Genomic DNA, 20,248 nt, shown 5'->3' with positions numbered 1-20,248 from the left:
CAAGCACACAGGTGGCACAGCCCTTCCTCGGGAGGACGGGCCCGGGGAAGATGCTGTGCGCTTTCTGGAAGCAGGCTCAGGGCATCTGGGCAAAGAATTCCGTGTCCCATGTGCCTAGAGCTTGGTCTAGAATGGAGGATGTGGGTTCTGGGTGGGCACATCCCCTTGGCCCTATGACGTCTTCATTTCGTGGGGCGGTGTGGGTCCCTCAGTATCCGGGGCCCAGGACGGGCCCCCCCACCCCCTGGCCAGATCGCAGGGCAAGACTGCCCACAGCAGTCCTAACCCCGCACTCGAGGCTCTTCACCACCAATCGGGCAGCTCGTTTCTTTGCCTTTTGTTTCATTCTCCAAAACGCCAGAAAGCAAATCCGGGCGTCTCTCTGAGTATTCTGAGCGTGGCTCTCGGCTACCGTCCCCTGCGGATCAGTCAGGACCCAGACCCAGCGTCTTGTAGCCACAATCGCCTCGTTTACTGACTTTTCAGATATCCCCAGTATCATACGTCCCTCTGCTCTGTTACGGAAGCCTCCTGGGGAATGTGTCTTTGACCCTATGTGTCTCAGTGCTGGAGGGCTCATCTCCTTTTGGCTCAAGGAAACTCCGTGTCTCGTCACGGCCCTGGGGTCGCCCCACCCCGGTACAGTGCTTGCACTCTGGGCGAACGGACCGGGCAGGAGAGCTTTGGGCCTCTCACCCTCTGCACTGCGGATTCTGCTGGGCAGTCCAAGGACTCCAGCTGCCACCATCAGGCCCGGGAATATCTGGGCATTAGCGTAGCTAGACGCAGCGTGCCCATGGCTCAGGGACTCGATGGGGGGACACCCCAGATTTTGGTGTCAGAAGACCTGGAATGAGTCCTGGTCTGTCTTGAACTTACTTTGCAACCCTGGGCATGGCATAAACCTTTTTGGCCCTCCGTGTCCTCTTCTGCAAATACGTACAATGACTGCTTATAGGCCTGCAGGAGTTCAAGGAGCTCCGTTTTGCAAAGCTACGGCGGGAAATAAATGACAGCGAGTGCAAAGTGATTTTATTATGTCGTTGTTTTCGGAGCTGGTGAGCTGCTCTCATACTGGGCTTAAACAATACTAATGATAAGCCAGAGAGCTGCACTGCTCCCGTCGGAGCCTGAGAGACTGCCCTGCTGTCCTCTTGCTGCCGCCTCCCTGGTCTCACCTGGAAACGGGGGTGGGGGCACTGGGCACAGAAGTTGGGTCCATTTCTCTTCCTTTGCAGGAGTTCAGGGATGCAGCCACATGGTTCCAGACTGGGTGTCAGGAACTGGTGCTAGCCCTGCCTGCAGCCCACTCTCCAGGTGGGCAAGTCCTTGTCTTCTTTGAGCCTCAGTTTCCTCATCTGTGAGCTGGGTTGGGTGGGTGAGAGCATCTTTCGTACTACACAGGACTGTAGAGCCTTAGCCAGCCCGCCCCAGAGCAGACCCATGACCAGGCCCATGCAGATGTTAGCCAGGCACAGCACCCATCCCACACACCCGCTGTGCTCCCCCAGCATGCCAGGTGCCATCGAAATTAGGGAATAGCATCCGTCGCGCCCTGGAGACCCAGAGAGGGTCACAGAACCAGCACGAGAGCCCAGACTCAAGCTCAGACCTTGTCTGGCACAGTCCCTGATCGCAGCGCTCCCTCTCTCTCTCTCTTTCTCTCTCCCAGCTACCCTTGTAAATGCAGCAAGAGAATTTTTGCCGTGGGAGGGATCCCAGTGGTTTGGGGGTTCAAGGTAGTGCTGGAACATAGTCGTTGTTTTATAAATATATGCCGAATGAATAATAATAAGGATCCACACTGAAGTGCTTACTCTGAGTCAGGCACAGTCCTAGGTACTTTCTGGGTGTTAACTCAGTTCATCTCAACAGAACCCTACCAGATAGGTACTCGTATTATCGTCATTTTAGAGATGAGGAAGCTGATGCACAGAGAGGCTGGGTAACTTGCCTAAGGCCACACAGCAAGTAAGTGGGGAAGCCTGGATTTGAACCCAGAGGTCTGGCTCTGGCACTGCTCGCATGCTCACCACTTCACCATCAACCAGACGGGACTCCAGGCCATGGAAGTGTGCATGGCCTGACATCTACCGATGAGTCTTGCTTTGTCCGAAAAGCTCAAGATTTTTAAGTCTCACTTTAAAAAATCTGTTCTAGGGCAGATTTCTACTATCATCTCTTTTGAGAAGGTCACTTAAAAATGATTGAGTCTTAATTTTCCTAAGATGTTTTTAAGGGTTGTTCATTAATTCAAAGACATACACTCATTAGGTGTTTTCTGGGTGTAAGACGTTGAGCTTTGCGCTGTGGGAACCCGAAGCAGGAATGTGTGTGCCGAGCGCTTGCTATTTAATCCTCTCTCCTGTACAAAGCTTTGCAGGAACAAAGAAAATTAATTCCCTATAGGATTTTACAGTGTAGAAGAGTGACATTGATTATTCTAGCCTCTAAAGTGCCCGTTTTATTCCTGTACAGTCACTGAAGTGTTTCTGTTTATCCTTCTGAAGACCTTCAGAGCTTTAACCAACATGTCTTTAAATATTCCTCAGGGCTTTGGGGCAGGATTGTCTGGTATGGCAGGGTGGGGGGCTGCTTCTCCTGGGGAGACAGCTGAGTGCTCAGACTCTCAGCAGGAACGCAAGTCCCTCCTTGAGGGCAGGGGCCGGGGAGGGCAGAGGAAGCTCCTCACTCCTTAAGAGCTTGGTAGCTGGCAAGTCACTCCAGTCCCTGAAAAATGGTAGCTCTAGTTATAGTCATAACTCTGAAACCTTCCTCAGATAAGTGAGGGACCAAATTCAGAGAGGTTGAGTGACTTTCTTGAGGCCACACAGCTACGAGGGCACAGCTGGGACTAGGACACATAGCCAGCACTTGTTCACTCCTCAGGGTTCTTCTGAATGTCTGAGAAATGGATAACATGGTCAGGGTCACCAACTGGAGGAGGGCCCGGCCCCAGTGCACCACCAGTTTCGCTCGCGTCCCCTTGATTCATTTACGATGACTTTGGTGCTCATTTTCGAGGAGATGCCCAGAATTCTGTCCTCCTCTCGTGGGGTGAGTGTACTGGCATGCCTCAGGCCACCCAGCTCATGCCCCAAATCTCCAGCAATTCCTACATCGATTGCACTGAGAGTTTGGGGGGAAGTATTTGAATATTAAACAAGCAGTCCTCTGTCATGGAGGATGTGCCAGACACGCTGCTAGGTTGACCGTTGTCCTGATTTGCCTGGGACTGCAAGGGCTCCCAGGATGTGGGACTTTGAGTTTGAAAACCAAAACAGTCTCAGGCCAAACGAGAGGAGTCGGTCACCTTCCTGAACACAGACGTCCAGGGTGGGGACCTGTGCCTTCTCTCCACGCCACCTGTATTGTGCATATGCCACAAGAGCCACAGGACTTTGGGAGAGGACACTGCAGACATCCAGTGTAAATGGAAAGGGAGGAGACTTAAGACTGATTCTTGCTGTGTGGCTTTAGGCAAAGTCGCCCCTCTGTCCCCCCCGCCTCGGCTTGTATTTGTCAGATTTTCTGAATGAGGTGATGCCCCGGTGCCTCCCCAGGGATGTGTAATGACCCCAGTGAATTGACAGATGACACTCAAGGCTCCAGAGTCAGATGGCCTGGGTTCAGCTACTGCCATCACTTAGGGAGACCGGCCATCCTGGGTTGCCCGAGATGGGGGGGGCATCCTCAGACGCAGGATCTTCTGTTTTTAAAACCGGGAAGGTCCTGTGTAAACCATCCAGGCTGCAGGACTTCTAGTGCTAAAACTGGGATGGTGCTGGTTATCTGGAACAAGCTGGTCACACTACTGCCACCCCTCACCAGATCGCTGTGTGATCTTGAGCAGGTTACTTAACTCCTCTGTGCCGCAATCTCCCTCCTTATCTGAAAACATGAAGATTACAAGTGTATCAGTCCTTTGCTTATAGAGATGTGTCAAGCAACAAATGCATATGAACCCCCATCACAGTATCTAAGATGGCACATAGTAGAGACTCAAGAAATGTGAGTTATTAATATTAGCTATTAGCAATTAATTCATAATGTTAGTCATGAGTAAGACAATTTCAGCCAGTATGAAATCTGTGTTTACTGGGCCAGACTCCAGTTCCCAACTCTCTAAATTCCTGGAAAGACACAAATCAAGGGAAAAAAACATCCTGCAAGAATTTCAGGGGGCTTCAGTCCAAACTAACATAGCATTGTCCCTCTGTGATCAGAAATCGGATAAAGAAGAGTCTCGATTAAGTATGAAAATGGCAGTTCTTGTGGAAGGGAGGGGAGGCTGCCCTGGCGTTCATGCTGCCCACGAGCCTGGCTCAGGAATATTCTCTCCACTCCTCGCTTCTGCTGGACAGAGGGACCTAATTGCTGTGCCAGGTCTCTGCCAAGTTATCTTCACTCCTGGGCAACTCTGTCCACGGTCTTCCTCCCCGTGCAGTTTTGGAATCATATGATTTATTTTCAAAGTAAACAGTAGAAACACATGCCCACGTTGGGCCCCATGGTCTGGAGCACGTGAATCCTTACGGCTGGGCTCGCCTTTACGTGCATGCGCCTTGGCTGTGGAAATGGACAGACTGGCTGTTGCTTGTGCATTTCCCCATGGCTGCAGGAAAAGGGTTGCAAGACCACTGCTCCCAGGTGGCGTGAGATGTCAGTTCTCGAAAGGCCGGGAGCAGAGTGGAGTCGGGAACAGGGTGTGGTTGGAGGCGTAGGTGGCCATCCGCGGAGCTGTGGCCCCCATTCTCCAGGGACCTGGCGGGCCCGTAGCTTCGCCTAGCTTCGTCTCTGAACAAGTCAAGTGACTTCTCCTTCAGTCACCTCATAGTGCGTTACCTGTAGCTCCGGGCGGGGCTGAGGCTTTGGGATGGAAGAAACAGGGCTGAAGGTGTGGAGGAAAGGAAGCCCTGGGCCACACTGCAGAGTCCAGGCGATCCCAGCTGGAGAGGACCAGCTTTCAGTCACATGGACACGGGTTCAAATCCCGCCTCCACTTACCAGCTGAGCAAATCATTTGGCCTCACTACTCATGGTCTTTGTTGTAAAACAGGGCAGGTACGACCCACCTGGCAGGTTCAGTTGTGGTAAAGATAAGAATTTGAGATATTACTTACAGAGTGTGGACTCAGGCTGGCCCATGGCACGGGATAAGTGAAGGACATGAGTGCTAATAATGAGTTTAGATTTGCACTTGCTTGGGTTCTGTGCTAATTGCTTCACGTGCTTCATGCATTGAATTCTCGAAGCAGCCCTTTGGGGCATCTTATTATATTACTATCCACGTTTTACAGATGCTGACCCTGAGGCTTAGTGACGTCACACAAGGTGCCCAAGGCCACGTGCCTACAGCGCAGACCTGAGCTCAGGCCTTCCTGGCTCCGTGCTCCATTTCTTACGCTCGCGGCCACTGCCTGCATGCACGCGTAGTAACTCACTGTGGCCTGCAGGCCCCCCGTGACTCGGCTGACCGTGACTGCGCTTTCTCCTCTCTCACACGCAGTGTGCGGGAACGCTGTCTAGAGGAACAGAAGAGGCGACGGCAACGCGCCACCAAGAAGATCAGCACCTTCATAGGCACCTTCCTCGTGTGCTTTGCGCCCTACGTGGTCACCAGGTGAGCTTGGCGCGCGGGCCACGGCCTTGGGGCAAGTGGGCCGGGCACGGGGCTCTGGGGAGCGAAGCAGGGCCTGCGTGGCCTTTAGCTTGACCACGTGTCTTCCAGAGGCTGGATCAGGGGATGAGAGTGAACTTGACGGGTTTAGTGAGAAGGGCACACGCTTTTTCTCTTCAGCCTCAAATTGTTTTGGATTAGACTCCGGACCGAAAGGCAGTGAGCCTCTCTCCCACTTGGTCTCCAAATCACATCATTCTAACCCTCAGCCCCCAACCCCAAGAGACCCGAAAGGAGAGGACAGGAGAGAAAAGACAGGGGATAGCACCCTGCAGGGATTGGGTTCTTACTGTCCACTGAGCGCAGGAAAGCCCAGCTCGACATCCTCAGGCCGGACGCCCTGCAGAGCCAGTGCCACCTGCCCAGGGACCAGGGAGCATGCTGTATGCCCAGGCAGGTGGGCCCACCTGTCCCACGGCTCCAGGGATCTGCCACTGTTAGTCTAGGCATTGTGAGCTTGTCACGTTCTCTCCCAATCCCAACCCCCCATGCCAGCCAAGGTTGCAGTGCGCTGGCCTCAGGGCTGTACGTTCCAGAAGCCAACCTGCTCCAGCTACAGAATTTTGCTCACACGTTGAAGCCAGCAAAAAAAAGAAAAAAAAAGAAAAAAAAAGTATCACCCACTCAGTTTTGCTCACTGGAGGGGAAAATACCCACACAAATGTGTATCCAAAATGGCTTAGCTGTTCGGGAAGGTGACAATAAAAAGGACTTTGATGTTCTATTAGGAGGAGGATGTGGAGCCGGGGAAGTAGGCTCTGTGCGGGGTTTGTGTGCGCGCGCGCGCCTCTGTACGAAAGAGAGAGCGCACGGCCCATCCCCCTGCGTCCCCCGGCATCCTCAGTTGGCAGGGACATGGAAGGGACGCCCTGCCTCCCCGTCCCCCAGAGTCGCGCTCTGCAGAGGAGGAGCTCAATGTACCCAGGTCCCCCTGGCTCTCCCTGTCCCTACTCATACTGAGCTGAAGCCTGGCCCCCCATAGCTCCACCTATGTCCCCCAGCCTGCTTTCTGCAGCCCGGGAGAACGTCTGCCCTCTACTAACAGAGGCCCTGCCAATCTGCAGACAGTGAGCTGGGGTTCCCCAGAGCAGCCCCCATTCTCCAGACACCACAACCCTGGAGCGTCTGTCACTGTCTTTTCTGCATGTGCCAGCGCCTCCGGGGGAGAGCCAGGGGGCCTGCATTTCACTTTAAACATAGGACGTAGGACTGTCTGCAGGTCTCGTCCTGGGTCTGCCCCAGGCAGAGCAGAGCCATCAATTCTTCCTCCTAGAACTGCCCGCTAGACCTCAGCGCTTCCTCACATTCTCTGTGGGAGACCGTCCTGTGCGTCGCAGGATGTTAGCGGCACCTCTGTCGCCTACCCACTACCCGCCGGCAGCACCTCTTCCCTCCTGCTCCCCAGTTTTGACAACTAGAAGATCTAGGCCACCTGGGGACCAGAATCACCCCCCGGGTGAGAGCCCCTGGTCTAGGCCCGCCACGTCCAGCCGGGACTCCGAATACCATGTCGTAGCATCTGATAGGGAAGCGTCCCAGGCTTCTGAGGCAGGAGCGAGTGAAGTGGGCTTGGCTCTGCAGGGAGACAATCGCAGCAGAAGGGACAGCATGAGCCCGGTGTAGAGCCCTGCACGGGAGCCACCAGCCACAGGTCCCTTTGAAGCACTTGAACATGGCTTGTCCAAACCGAGATGTGCTGTAGGTATAACATGCACACTGGGTTTCCAAGGCTTAGCATGACTGTATAATTTTATATATATATATATATATATATATATATATATATATATATATATATATATATATATATATATAAATTAAAACGTTTGATATTGATTCCATAGTGAAATGGTGAAATCTTGGATATATTGGGTTAAATAAGATTCGTGATTAAAATTAATTTCACCGGTTTCTTTTCCCACCCGCGGCCCGCCTTCCCTTTCTGTTGGGCAGGGCTGGCCTGTAGTCAGGGAATCTGGGGCCTAGGTGTGCCGATGCCCTCGCTCCCAGCTCCTTTTTTTCCCTTGACCTCCAGCTGCCCGTATCATCCTTTTCTGACCAGGAACCCACTGGTTCCCAGGATCGCCCTTCCGGCCGCGCTGCACGAGTGCTCAGAAGTCCCTCCCTCCTCCCCCGTCCAGCGCCCTGCTCGATGCTGGAGTTTATAAGCAGTGGCCAAATCAGCATCTTCCTCTGTGGGGTCAGGTGCCTCGAGGCAGGAGTGCTCGGAGGGTCTGAATGAGGGGACATCAGGCCCCAACGCTGGGTGGCAGCGCTGCAGCGGACGCATCCTCGTGGTTAACCCTCTTGCAATCACACCCCTCTGTCCACACCCCCATACCCCGCCTTCCGTGACCGGGGGGGAGAAGAGATTCTGATGAGGTGCCTTGTCTCTGTGGTAGCTGGGCCCCCGGGCACACCCCAGGGAGATGGACACCTGCGAACTTGCTCTTCGCAGGCAGGGGAGCCCTCCGGGCTCCAGGTGTGTGCTGGGCACGGCCAGGATCACACCAGAGCTACACTTCCACCACCGGGGCAGCGAAACTGCCAGGGTGGGCTGGGGTGGGGGTGAGGCAGGATTTGCTCTGACACCCACCTCCAAGGAGCCTGACCCAAACTCTCCCATCTTACGCTGAGTCCGGGCTGAGAACCGCACATTGACTGTGGGGAGAAATCAACATCCAGTAAGGAATCCGTAAAATAACCCGTGCAAGGCATTCCCCCTGGTGTATATATCCCACTATCGCCAGCGCTGGGATCGGGGCGACGCACACTCTGGGCGGTGAGTGATCCTCCCGCTGTTCTTCTCAAGCTGGTTTCTGAGCGTAGACAAGACCACCGCGGTCTCAGAAGCAGCTGAAGTCAGACTCTGCTCTGGAAATGTAGTTGAGAATTTAACTTCTTGCAGGAATTGATTGCTTATGGAGAACCTAGAGCTGTGGGTTATGGAGGTGGACGTTTCCTTAGCAGCGTGTCATCCAGGGAGGGCGAGCTGTTTGCAGCCCACCTGGGATCCGCTGCACGGGGCAAAAGCCAGCGCGGTGTTGATAGGGATTCTGAAGGCAATCCAGTGAGTGACCCAGCCAGGGTTCCAGCCCGGGTCTGCCTGGAGCCAAAGCCCACGCAGGGCGCCCCTTGCCCTGCACTGTTCTGCTTCTCTGAGGGCACGGGGGCTCCCTCCCAGAGGATGTAGGAGGGCACTTTGTGCCATGACCCCCTCAGAACCAGGAAGCTGCAGCTTCTGAGATGATGAGGTCAAGGTGTTCAAGTGTCACTCAAACTCCTCACTGAGCTGTCAGTGCAGAAACCGCTATTTCCCGAGGCTCCACGGTGACAAGCTCTATCCAAGCAGCCCGCCTTGCTACTCCCCCCATTGGAGCCTGATAGGTGGAGTCATGCACAAGCATGTGGGTTCACGTCAGGCCAACCGTGGGGAATGCTGGGAGCTGGCAGAATCAGAATGTCGAGAGAGAGGAGGGGCTTGTGCTGTGACACCTGCCCTCCCTCTAAGTTGATCAGGAAGGTCCGGCTGGCAGGGAGGGGGGTCCCTTCTCTTTATTCCCAGTCTGTTCACATCTGCCTGATAACTTTCTCAGACTGGGAAGCATCATTCTTGGGTCAAGAACCATTCAAGTCTTCCAGTAGATTCTCAGGCTTCCCTTACTGGAGAACGTGGAGTCTTTATAACCATACCTATCACTTGCTCGACACTTGTAATGTACCCAGGAGGTACCAGCACATACCTGATTGTACCTAGTACAGCTGTCCTGCAAGGTGCTAGAGTCCTCATCTTACTGAGGGTCAGCGAGGTGAGATGAGTGGCCCCAGGCCACAGGAGTAGTGGCTGGCAGAGCCAAGGGTTAAAGGGCAGTGCCAGGCCTATTGGCAGTAACTTAGCCCTGTGGGCATGTCACATCTCCAAAGCCTGGGGACCGGGCACTGAAAATGTAGAAGTGCTTATCTGCAGGCTTTTGATCCAATTTCCTATGCCCAGGCACCTTGGCATGAACCCAGACATAGTATCCAGACTCCTGTGGGTAAAGGCAGGTAGGTGAGTGAGTTCTTTCACCAGAAGCAGCGGTGGGACCTCCCACCTGGCTGACAGCAACTTGTGTGGACCTGGGGTGGGGCTCAGAGGCCATCAATGCCGGCAGCTGGAGCCATCGTCAGACTCGGTGGCCTCACCCCGACCACGAAGCCAACACCTCTCAGAAAGACAGTTCCCCCGGCTGCACCAGCCAGCCAAAGAGCCACTTGCACCTGCACTTTGTGGCCTGTCAGATGGCAGAGGGACACTTTGGAAACCTCCACCCTCACTCTTAATAGGAGTCACTACCTTCTCTTCACACATTCACACCGGTTCCCAGGTCCTCCGAGCCCTGGTGGGTCACATCGGGCTCTTTCCAGAGTGTCTGAGCGTGGTCTGAGGATTTGCAAGACATTCGCATCCAAAAGCTCTAATTACGTTTTTCTGAATTAAAACGTGCACGTCCAGAAGCATGTGTGAGGCTATCATCTCTGCAGCGGGACAGGCTTACAAATAATTATGGTTGTCCCAGATCATCGGAGTGGGGCTTTGAGGCATTTGTGGATCAGACGGCACCATTATTGTGGCTTTTCAGAGTCACGGGATTCTGTCAGAGGGGTTGCATATGCAGGTGGCTGTCTGGTGTTAATAGTCTATTAATAAAATGCCTTTTCCCTGCTAATGTCTCATGAACATTTGAAGCTCCAGCTTATTACTTACAGGTCTTCAAATATGCAGACCGGATTCTCCAGAAGTCTTCTTGGGAAGGCATTGGGCTTGCTTCCCAAAAGATATTCCGTGGCCCACGTGGCATTTGGTGCACAGCGTGCGTGCGTGCGTGTGTGCGTGTGTGTGTGTGTGTGTGTGCGTGCGTGCGTGTGGCAGCGGGGAGAGATGATGGACGCACAGGAGGTGTAAAGAGCTGGGGTGGATTTACCACTTTAAATTCAAGGGTTGACAGTAAAGGCCTTGACTGGTCCCCGGAACCGAGTCAAGGAGCTGGGAGGGGCAGCCCGGCACCAGGAAGTCCTGGTCTCTGGCGCCCACAGTCCAGGGTTCAAATCCTGGCTCTTCCACGTCCAGGCCATGTGTCGCTGGCCCGTCACTTTGCCTGGGTTCCTTCTCTGTAGTGTGAAGCACAGGCAACACTGTCGAAGGGCGCGGGTGGGAGGTGCTTGAGACAATGTTTGTCAAGCGGCTGCCAAAGCACTGAGCCTCTGGGGACACAGAGGAGGAGCTGGGTCTGGGGCTACTGGTATTACGGGTCTTGTTCTCATCCCCAGAATTTAGTTTTTTGGAGAGTCCGTTGTCGAGCAGAATCGAGACATTGGTTTCTCTGGGGGTTCCGAGAGTGCCTGAGAGTTCTGGCAAGCGTACCCCATCCTCCTCCCGGGACCAGGAGGGCCAGGCTGGCAGGGACGGGTGAGAGGTCCCCGTGGGTGAGGGGCCAGGCACCCGGCTTCCTGGCCTGTCAGCCCTGTGCTGTGACAGCCATCACAGAGACTTCCCGTGACCCGGATCGGAGGGCCCTGTGCTACGAGAAAGGGCGTGGCTCCCTGGGGGGAGTTCCCCCGAACAAACACAGAGCTACGGGGTGCAGAGGTGGGGCAGACACATAGGACTTGGGGTGGCGGGAGAGGATGGGTGTCTGTTCTGTGTCACCCTGAGTCAGAAAAATACCCATCTCTGTGCTCTGCTTCCGATACGGTCCCAGGCCACACCCGGCAGCATTTCACCCCCCACCCCCCACCGCAACCAGGCTCTGACCAGACGTCCCCAGGCGCTCACAGCGCGTCTCTGAACCACCTGCCTCGGAGTCACCTGAGATGCTTGAGAAAGCAGACTCCTGCTCTGGCTTCCCCTCCCCTTGCCCTCCCCCATCAACCCTCCGCCTGACCTCTCAGCCCAGCGGATCCTCGGGGGAGCCGTGCCAGGCTGTCTGGGGCAGGCACGTGTGCATTGTGAGCACGGAAGCATCGATGTTTCCCCCCGAACGGAGCCTCGTGGCCGAGGTTTTGCCGGCACAGACCTCAGGCGGTGCCTGGAAAGTCACCTTGGTGCTTAATGGAAGGTGAGGGCAGGGGGCAGGGAGCACTGGTCGTGGGGAAACTCTGCTTCCTGGAGGGCGGGGAGGGGGCAGTGCCCTGCTCTGGGGGCTGCTACCTCTGCAGACCTCAGGGTCTACCCTGGGTGCTCACGGGCTCCAGGAACTCCATGGGGCTTGGTACCCTGTTGGTGTTATGACCGGGGACCCATGGACAACCAAATCCTGCCTTACAACCCCCTGCATCCCCACGGGGTTCCTTAGCGGATGTGGATCTGTTTCCCAGCACTGCTGCCCTAACTAGCTTCCACTAAGTGGCTTAAACAATGGAAATGTATGGCCTCGGTCCTGGAGGCTGGAAGTCCAAGGTCAAGGTGTTGGCAGGGTGGTTCCTTCTGAGGCTGTGAGCGAGAGTCTGTTCCAAGCTTCCCCCTGAGTTTCTGATGGTGAACTTGCAATCTTTAGTGTTCTTTGGCTTCTAGAAGCATCACCCCATCTCTGCCTTCATCCTTTTGAGGCATCCTCTTGGCACGCATCTGTGTCCAAACTCCCCCCGTTTATAAGGGCACGGTCACATTGGATTAGGGGCCCACCCTTCTCCATTAGGACCTCACCTTAACTGATGACATCTGCAACTATCCTATTTCCAAATAAGATCACATTCTGAGGTGCTGGGGGTTAGGACCTCAACACATGAATTTGGGGAGACATAGTTCGACCTACAACAGGGAGCTATAGTGAAAGGAAACAAAGTCCCACTTAATTAACACCTGAGCCCAGTAACCCCTAAACTCAGGGCTCTTGGGGCAGAGCTGGGGGCAGGGGCAGGAGAGGGGAGTTCAGTAATGCACCATGATTCGTAGCGGACAGGGAAGAGGCAGAGCATGGCAGGCGCCTAGTAGCGCACAGTGTGGCCCTGCTCCCGCGGGGACTGTGACTGCGCAGAATAATAATGACCCTTTGCTTGGAGGGCAGGGTGTTGGGAGGGGATGAGCAGAGCTGGATCTGGCGTGAGAAGATGGGCTGGAGCGTTCCCTTTCTAAAAGGTCATCTGGAGGGGACCACGTGACCATCCCCTGCCCAGATCTAGCCTTAGAACGAAGCAGTTGTAGCAATACGGAAGTCCCTGCCCCTGCCCAGTCCCCTTAAACAAGTGGGGACTTGGAGCTGTCAGCGCTGGAACAGAACAAAGGCGGCCACAGCAGGCACGTGGCAGAGGGGTCCACGTGCCCGGGAAGATAAAAAAAGCGGGTCAGCCAGTCACATCCGGTCACAGAAGGGAGCATGCTAGCTTCAGCCTGGCCCGGGGGCCACACGGGAGCAGTGCCCAGGCCCAGACGGATCCAAAGCATCTCTTTGCCTGGAGCCCTTGACGGAGGCCAGATGTGGGCTTTTCAAAGCAGAAGTCATGTACACTGTGGCTGGGGCAAGCGACAGAAGTGGTGGGTAGCCCGTAACCACTTCATGGAAAGGGGATGCTTGGGGCTGGAAGGGACCCCAGAGCACATCCAGTCCCATCTGCAGTGTGCAGACTTGAATCCCATCGTGGCACCTAGACAAGACGTGGGCTGCAGTTAGATGGCACTGGGTTTCCCCGTGGAGGAGATGCCGGCTTGCTGCTCAATCTCTCTGAGCCTTGATTTCTTCGTCTGTAAAATGGGACTAACGATGCCCATCCTGCAGAGAATAATTGTAGGGTTAGAGATTGTGCACATCACGTATTTGGCCCAAAGGAGATACTTAACTGGGAATTATTATTACTGAGCCAGGCAAGTTCAGATTTTACATAAAATGTCTGAGAAGCAAATGCAACAGATTTTACCTCTTTATTATCTAAATGGTGAAATTTTAAATTGCCCCAAATAGTTTTACTCTGTGAAATCCACAGAGCCTGCAAATAAGCATTTTGATCTTGCTGGATGGTTTGATGACATTTGACTCTTAATAAATCCTCCTGGGAGAGCCAAAGGGCTCAGACTGAATTTAGCAAACGTATATAGAAGGCTAGACATCCCGGAAAAGTAATTTGGCACCCCATAGCAGCAACAATGTCTTGGTATTCAACTGTTTCATTGTTATTATTGGGTGTGAATTCTAAACTCCGGGGTGTTTGTTCCCTTAACTTCATCACTTCCCAAAGTAGATTTCTTAAAAGTACAGATTTCTCAAATGCCAACAGCTCCATTTCCCCATTCGGGCTCCCAAGGAGAGGAGCAAAACCATGGCGGCATACCCCCTCGGAGTCGGAGGGCAAGGGTGGATAGTGGTGCTGGAAATGGGACACCTAATAGAAGGGCCTCAGAATGGGTTCATTAAGGATCTATTTGAACAGGGGGTCATTGCAGTGGGGGGGGGGTCTCACCCCACCAGCTTCCTCCTCCTCCCTTTCCTGGGCTCGTCCTCACAACCTCAGCCCAAAGAAGCCTTCAGGAAAATCACTGAAGTTGGCAGCCCAGAGTCACAGCCCAAGCGCAGTCCTCTCTGTACCTGGGTTCTCACCTGGGCAGCCCTCCAAGCTGAGAGCCACCGCTGCCTTCCGTCTTGCCGACCTCCCTGCCCTCCCCCCGCCAGGTAGAATACAGGTGCCAGATCCCAGTCTGAGCACAGATGCTGGATTTTCCTCTACCACTGACTTGCTGTGTCTGGGCCTCGATTTCCTCATTTGACAGTGGGTGGGGAGAGGGCAATTTATAATCTCTAAGTTCTCTCTCAGCTCTGTGGCCTTTTCTACCTTATATTAATGCTGGGTAACGTCCAAATGTGGCCAGGGGTGCTGGACACACTTGGGAGAAAAGAATAAATGGCTTGATTTGGGAGAATTCCGTTTACACAGGGGAGGGCTTTTGCTACCTCACAGCCTGGCCTTAGCACCATTGAATGGAGCTGTTCGATGGGTACCCGGAGGACACTCAGAACTGTGCCCCTTTGACACAGGAGCTGCCTCTTCCCTCACCTTCTCCCAAAGAATGAGGGTCCCTTTAGGGCACCCTGACTGCCGCTCTAGCCGGGGACCACCTGAATCCCAACCCTGGGAAGAAGCTTTTCCCACCGGCAGATTCTTTCCTGATGCAAGACATACTCTGAGCTTCGCTGAATGTTTGCAAAATTAATCTCAGCCCTTCGTCCCAGGCCAGCTGCCTTGGAAGGCGGAGCTAGGATTTGAAGCCAAGAATCAGCCTGTCCTAGTTACAACGATCATAGAGATGATCTTATTCAACTCCCCCCTTTTCATAGAAAACACCCAGGCCCCGAGAAGGGAAACCACTTGCCCAGGGCCACACAGCAGGTCAGCAGCACAGCCGGAGCAAATGGCCAGGGTGCAGTTAGCTAGTAGGGCAATTCTTAGATCCGCTTGGGTGCCTGGGTTCAAATCCCTGCCTTTACAGTGTACTGGCAAACTGTCAGTGCTTAACCTCCTTGGACGTCTATTTCCTCACATGTCAAATGGAGAAGTCTGATCTTCCAGGGTTGCACGAAATCACGTGTCAAGTGCGTCCTTAGCCCAGTACCTAGACTAAAAGAAGTGCCGGGAGAACGGCCACCGTAGTGATGGTTGTAAATTGCTCTTGTCATTGTCGCGGGAGGAGGAAGCCTCGGAGAAGCTGAAGCGTGGCCGGGAAGCTGGGCTCAGGGGCTCGGGCTAGAGCCTGGGGTGCGCCCAGCTGCGCCCTCCTAACGAACGCGCTCCCCGTCTCTGTCCGCAGGCTGGTGGAGCTGTCCTCCGCGGTGCCCATCAGCTCCCACTGGGGGGTGCTGTCCAAGTGCTTGGCCTACAGCAAGGCCGCATCTGACCCGTTCGTGTACTCCTTGCTGCGACGCCAGTACCGCAAAAGCTGCAAGGAGATTCTGAACCGGGTCCTCAACAGGCGTTCCCTCCGCTCCTCCGGCCTCACCGGGGACTCCCACAGCCAGAACATTCTGCCGGCCTCTGAGTGAAGGACGTTGCTCCTGCTGGAGAGCTTGGAACGAGACGGCTGGTGAGAAGCGGGGGCGGGAGGGCTTGGGGCGCCTGGGCGGACTCCAGCAGCCGCCACCATCCTTCAAGTCCAGGAATTCCGGTTCCCTGGCTTCGGGGTGGGGGGGGGCTCCGAAGGCTGCTTCCTGGTTCCTCGAGGGCAGATGTTGAACTGTCCCTGTTTATCACCAAAGGACGACCGAGGGACATGCTGTGCTCTGGCGTTTCTTTTTGAGAAGCTCCTTTGAGGTCCTAGACTCACCAGAGTCTCCCCAGGAGTCACAGCCCGTCCGGTCATGATCAAGGACACACAGTGCTGGTGGCAGGTGGGGAAGCATGGCGCCCACCTGCTCACTAACCCCTGGACGCTGGGCTCCATGCTGAAGAAAAGGGGTGACCTCCATGGGGCGTCAGTCGCGCTGAGAGTGAGGCTGGCAGTGGCCACTTAGGCCCCCATCTGGCATGGCCACCCTTCTCCACATGTAGTGGTGGCTGCTTTAACCCAAATATTATTCAGCGGGAACTAACTGAGTTGCACTCAGCTGGGTCCCCTGGGCCCCCGTGTCCAAGGGGAAAACGTTTGCCGACTCGTGTTGCCCAACTGTTGCTGACAAGTCGTCTTAGAAATGGCTACATTGGATTCAACTTTTAGCCCTCTCTTCCCTCCCCCTCCGCCCCAAAGCTAACATCTGTGTGTGTAGACCATCTTAGCATGAAACTGGTTTAAATAAGCAGTTATTACTACATGTAATAATGTTCTTTGAAGTCTGACCCGAAGTCACCTTCTTCTGATTCACATGTCATAACTCTTGGAGCAAAGGAGAGGCAGGAGGCAAGTGGCTGGCAGGTCCCCCACGCTGGTTTGTGACCTGAATATGCAGGAAGCGTTTCACCTTGTTTCACACATCTTTTTTTTTTTTTTTTTTTTTTTTTTTTTTTTTGCGGTACGCGGGCCTCTCACTGTTGTGGCCTCTCCCGTTGCGGAGCACAGGCTCCGGACGCACAGGCTCAGCGGCCATGGCTCACGGGCCCAGCCGCTCCGCGGCATGTGGGATCCTCCCGGACCGGGGCACGAACCTGCGTCCCCTGCATCGGCAGGCGGACCCTCAACCACTGCGCCACCAGGGAAGCCCCACCTTGTCTCACACATCTTGTCCAGCGTGTTCTCTTAGGTGATTGGACAAGAACTGACCTGAGCAGGGTTTTAGCCTTGATTTTAAGGCACTGGCTTCCCTTATCCTAAGGGTTCAGTACCCTAGTTTCTGTAAGTCATCAGCAGACAGTAGAGGCTTCCCAAGGTGATCCAGAAAGTGCCCTGTGGCCGTGATGGGAGAGTGACATCTTTATTGAAAACCGTAACTCTAAAACGTATGCCAATTCCCTAGCAGCCCCCATCTTGAGTTAATAAAAACCAAGGTGAGTGGACCTTGAATTAAATTAAACGCTTTCTGCCCATCCATCTTTTTTTTTTTTTACCATTTCAAATATTGTGTGAACGCTAAGAGCAGTTATTTCTCCATCCTCCACTCTGTGTGATTCCTCCAGGGTGGAAAGGATGGGGCCACAAGAATTAGAGGGCTCATTCTCTCCTTCCTGCTCTGCAGAGCGTAACTTTGGAAACATAGAAGGGAGGACCCATTTCAGTAGGGACCAACCAGGAAGAGCCTGAAGCTTTTCACTGCCAGGTGGCCCCAATATTGAAAAACGAAGTGTGTGCGTGTTTGAAAAGATGGCGTCTCACTAACTTTAGCTCCTCCTTTAGAAAACAAATCACTGAGCCTGGCCTACTCTTGTCTGGTTTCTAAGTTTGCATGGAGACAGACATAGCCTTGGAAGCCTTGCCGCCTTCCCGTTGCAGCCGGAGGTGTGCTCGCACCTGCTTGGGGGAGCCAGTGGCACGCACCCCTTCCCGAGTCTCTGTTCTGGGACATAAGCTCGGGAGCTTGAAATCAGCTGTGATGGGCATATTTATACCAAGAAAGTCAGTAAAGGCTACAAAGTGGGCCTTTTTTCTCCCCCGAGAGCTCATTGCTAAACGTCTCCCAGCACATCACTGCCCAGACAGGACTTTGTGTGTCACCGAAACAAAACCGCTCGGGTCCAGAGCGCATCTGGCCACTCAAGTTCGAATCACAACAGACATTCTTTTTTGTGGCTCTTTCTTAGAGTCAGGCAGCTGTTCACCTTTCACTGTCCCAACATCCAAAGAACCAAGGAGGTCGAGGACAAGCACAGAGTCAGGAAAATATGCACAATTGAGTCTGACCACCTCCCTTTCACACAAATACTCCTTGGGCAGCAGAGGCGTAGTGGCCCAGTGGATGAGGTCAATAGACAGTCAAGTTCAAGCAAACAAATACGTTTTCATCAGTGTCAGGTTGGAGGGATAACTGTCATCTCCTCTTGCTGCTCGCTCTGGAGGCAACAAGTTATACTCCCGGAAGCAACCTTACCCCTTTCACCTCTTCTTTAGTGGAAAAATAAGATCTGTCACCTACAACGCCACATGTCTTGAAAAGATGCATTTCGTAAATTACACGGAGCCTTAGGCCCGCCAGAACGACAATAAAACCCGTTGTATTGGCATCATGGTGACAGCCCCCCAGATATGCCAGTCGGCTGGGTATGTTCATTATTATTTGAACACAGGCATTAAAACCCTAGGAGAAGTGGGAAGAAAATCGCTGCGTTGGCGATCAGCGTCAACCAACTCTGCTAGAAGTACCTTTAGCTAAATGTTTATATACAGTCCATACAATTCTCCTCAGCTTCTTTATTCCCAAGAGAATTATCTACCGCGTTTGGTAATTTATCACACGTAACATGGTAACGTGGGTTTCTCAGGTAGAACGCTTAGAAACGTCCAGATCAGCATCGGTGTCAAGGGCCTGGGATAACTTCCTTGACATCAGTCTAGAATAAGGCTTGATATTGAATTATTGAAGGCCCGAACTTGGGTAGACAGCTGGGCTCGGTGTGAGAGCAATTTAAGAAGATGGAAAATAAAGCCTCGATGGAGAGGCTGTCAAATTCCTAAACCCGCATCCGGGGCTCAGTTTCTAGCCCTACCTGATCTGAACTTGTAGGTTGAAACCCCATCCGTGATGGCTTTTTCAGTCACTCTGCAATTCTAGCTTTTCTTTATGCTGCTTCTTAGCGGGGATTTCAGGGCCCTGGGAGCCACTGAGGGAAAAGCGTTGTGGCATTTGGGGTTTGTGTGTCTCATGGTCCGCTGACCTCCCAAAGATGCTTCCCTGAGAGCCTGCCTATTTCTACCATGAAGTCGGCTGGTGGGGGAGGGGAAGTTGCCTTGACTCATCTCACACCAACTGTACATTCCTTCTAGGACTCAGCTCAGACTTCTGCCACCATGAGCAATAAACCTCTCTCCTCATGTTTGTGAAGCTAGTTTTCTTTTTCACGATGCCCTTCTTTCTGAGAGAAGATGGAAAGAACAGGCCAAGTCCAGGTCCTGGTTGCTGTCCCTTTACGTACTTTGGTGCAGGTAGATGATGCCTTTGCAGGGCTGCAGTGTGACCCTCGGGGGGGACCGCAGGCTGTGCGTTTTTAGAATTTACCCAAATTCAGCATCAACTAATTTGCGTATGATTTCAATGAGGATATTTTACCAGGTGCCAGGAACTCCTCACGTCTGCTCATATCCTTTGGGGCACTTGCACCACAGGGGAGAGAAAAGTCCTGGATATAGTTGAGGCTCCTACTACCTTTCTGGAAGGTCAACGGCGTCTGCAATGAAGCCATTGGCTCCTGACCTTTACTATCCACAAGAATCACCGAGAGACGTTGTTTAAAATTCAGATTCCTGAGCCCCTTCCCTGGAGATCCGTTTAAGGAGGTCTGGCGAGGCCTAGGAGTCTGTATTTTCAGACATCAGGGCCCAGGTGACTGTCGCAGGTGGACTTCAGAGTCCTCCCTGAGGAAAAATGATCTTAGACACCTGGATAAACTCTATGGAAAACTGGGTCTTTCTAAATATCTAGGTTCCGATGGTCTTCCATGGTTCCGTAACATGCCAGATAGTTCAATCTCCGGCTTACTCAAGGGCTGAGTCATTTTGTTCTCAGAGGGACAAAATTGATCACGCCATGACATTTTAAAAACCTGTTTTCCCGAGACTCTGGTGGAACAGGAGGAGCTGCCCACCGTACCTCTGAAGGCCTTGGCAAAACAGCCTCCTTCCTCTCTGTGGGGCTCCCGGCTGGTAGGCACGAGATGCGCCGGGGGTTGGCAGGATGGCGGCGTTCACTGGCTCAGACTCTGTGTTAGAGAAAAGGGAGCCTGGCGCTCAGAGGGCCCGGGAGGGATGCTTGCTTGGGTCCTGACACAGACTCTGTCCGGGCAGCCTGGCTGGGGGAGTCGATGGCTTCTAGCCCCTTCGCCGCTAACCAGAGCCCTCACCCCTGCCCCCTTCCGACCAGCTTCAGACCCGGGGGGCCGAGCCAGCCGAGGCGGGGCCAGAGAGAGACGGTGCTGGATGCCCACCCTTGGGTGTGGGTCTTCCGCGGGTTCCGCGCCTCATCC

The 20,248-nt window shown here is 53.7% G+C and overlaps 1 protein-coding gene across 5 annotated transcripts in view; it reads left to right on the top strand.

Annotated features, from left to right (window-relative positions):
• GPR26 (G protein-coupled receptor 26) overlaps positions 1-20,248 on the top strand; it is a 53,237-nt gene that overhangs the window by 4,341 nt on the left and 28,648 nt on the right. For 4 of the 5 annotated variants that reach the window (XM_067024419.1, XM_067024420.1, XM_067024418.1 and 1 more), the window contains exons 2-3: positions 5,510-5,623; positions 15,456-15,728. In XM_067024419.1, coding sequence (XP_066880520.1) covers positions 5,510-5,623; positions 15,456-15,687 — 346 coding nt within the window. In that variant the 3' untranslated portion in view covers positions 15,688-15,728. Of the gene's footprint in view, positions 1-5,509; positions 5,624-15,455; positions 15,729-19,052; positions 19,101-20,248 lie in introns of those variants that run through there. The other variant, XM_059053566.2, reaches the window with a different exon arrangement.

This window comes from Kogia breviceps, chromosome 2, assembly GCF_026419965.1.
Source record: "Kogia breviceps isolate mKogBre1 chromosome 2, mKogBre1 haplotype 1, whole genome shotgun sequence".
Classification (NCBI taxonomy): domain Eukaryota; kingdom Metazoa; phylum Chordata; class Mammalia; order Artiodactyla; family Physeteridae; genus Kogia; species Kogia breviceps.
Note: the sequence above shows the minus strand (reverse complement) of the source record. Positions and strands in the feature narration are given on the sequence as shown.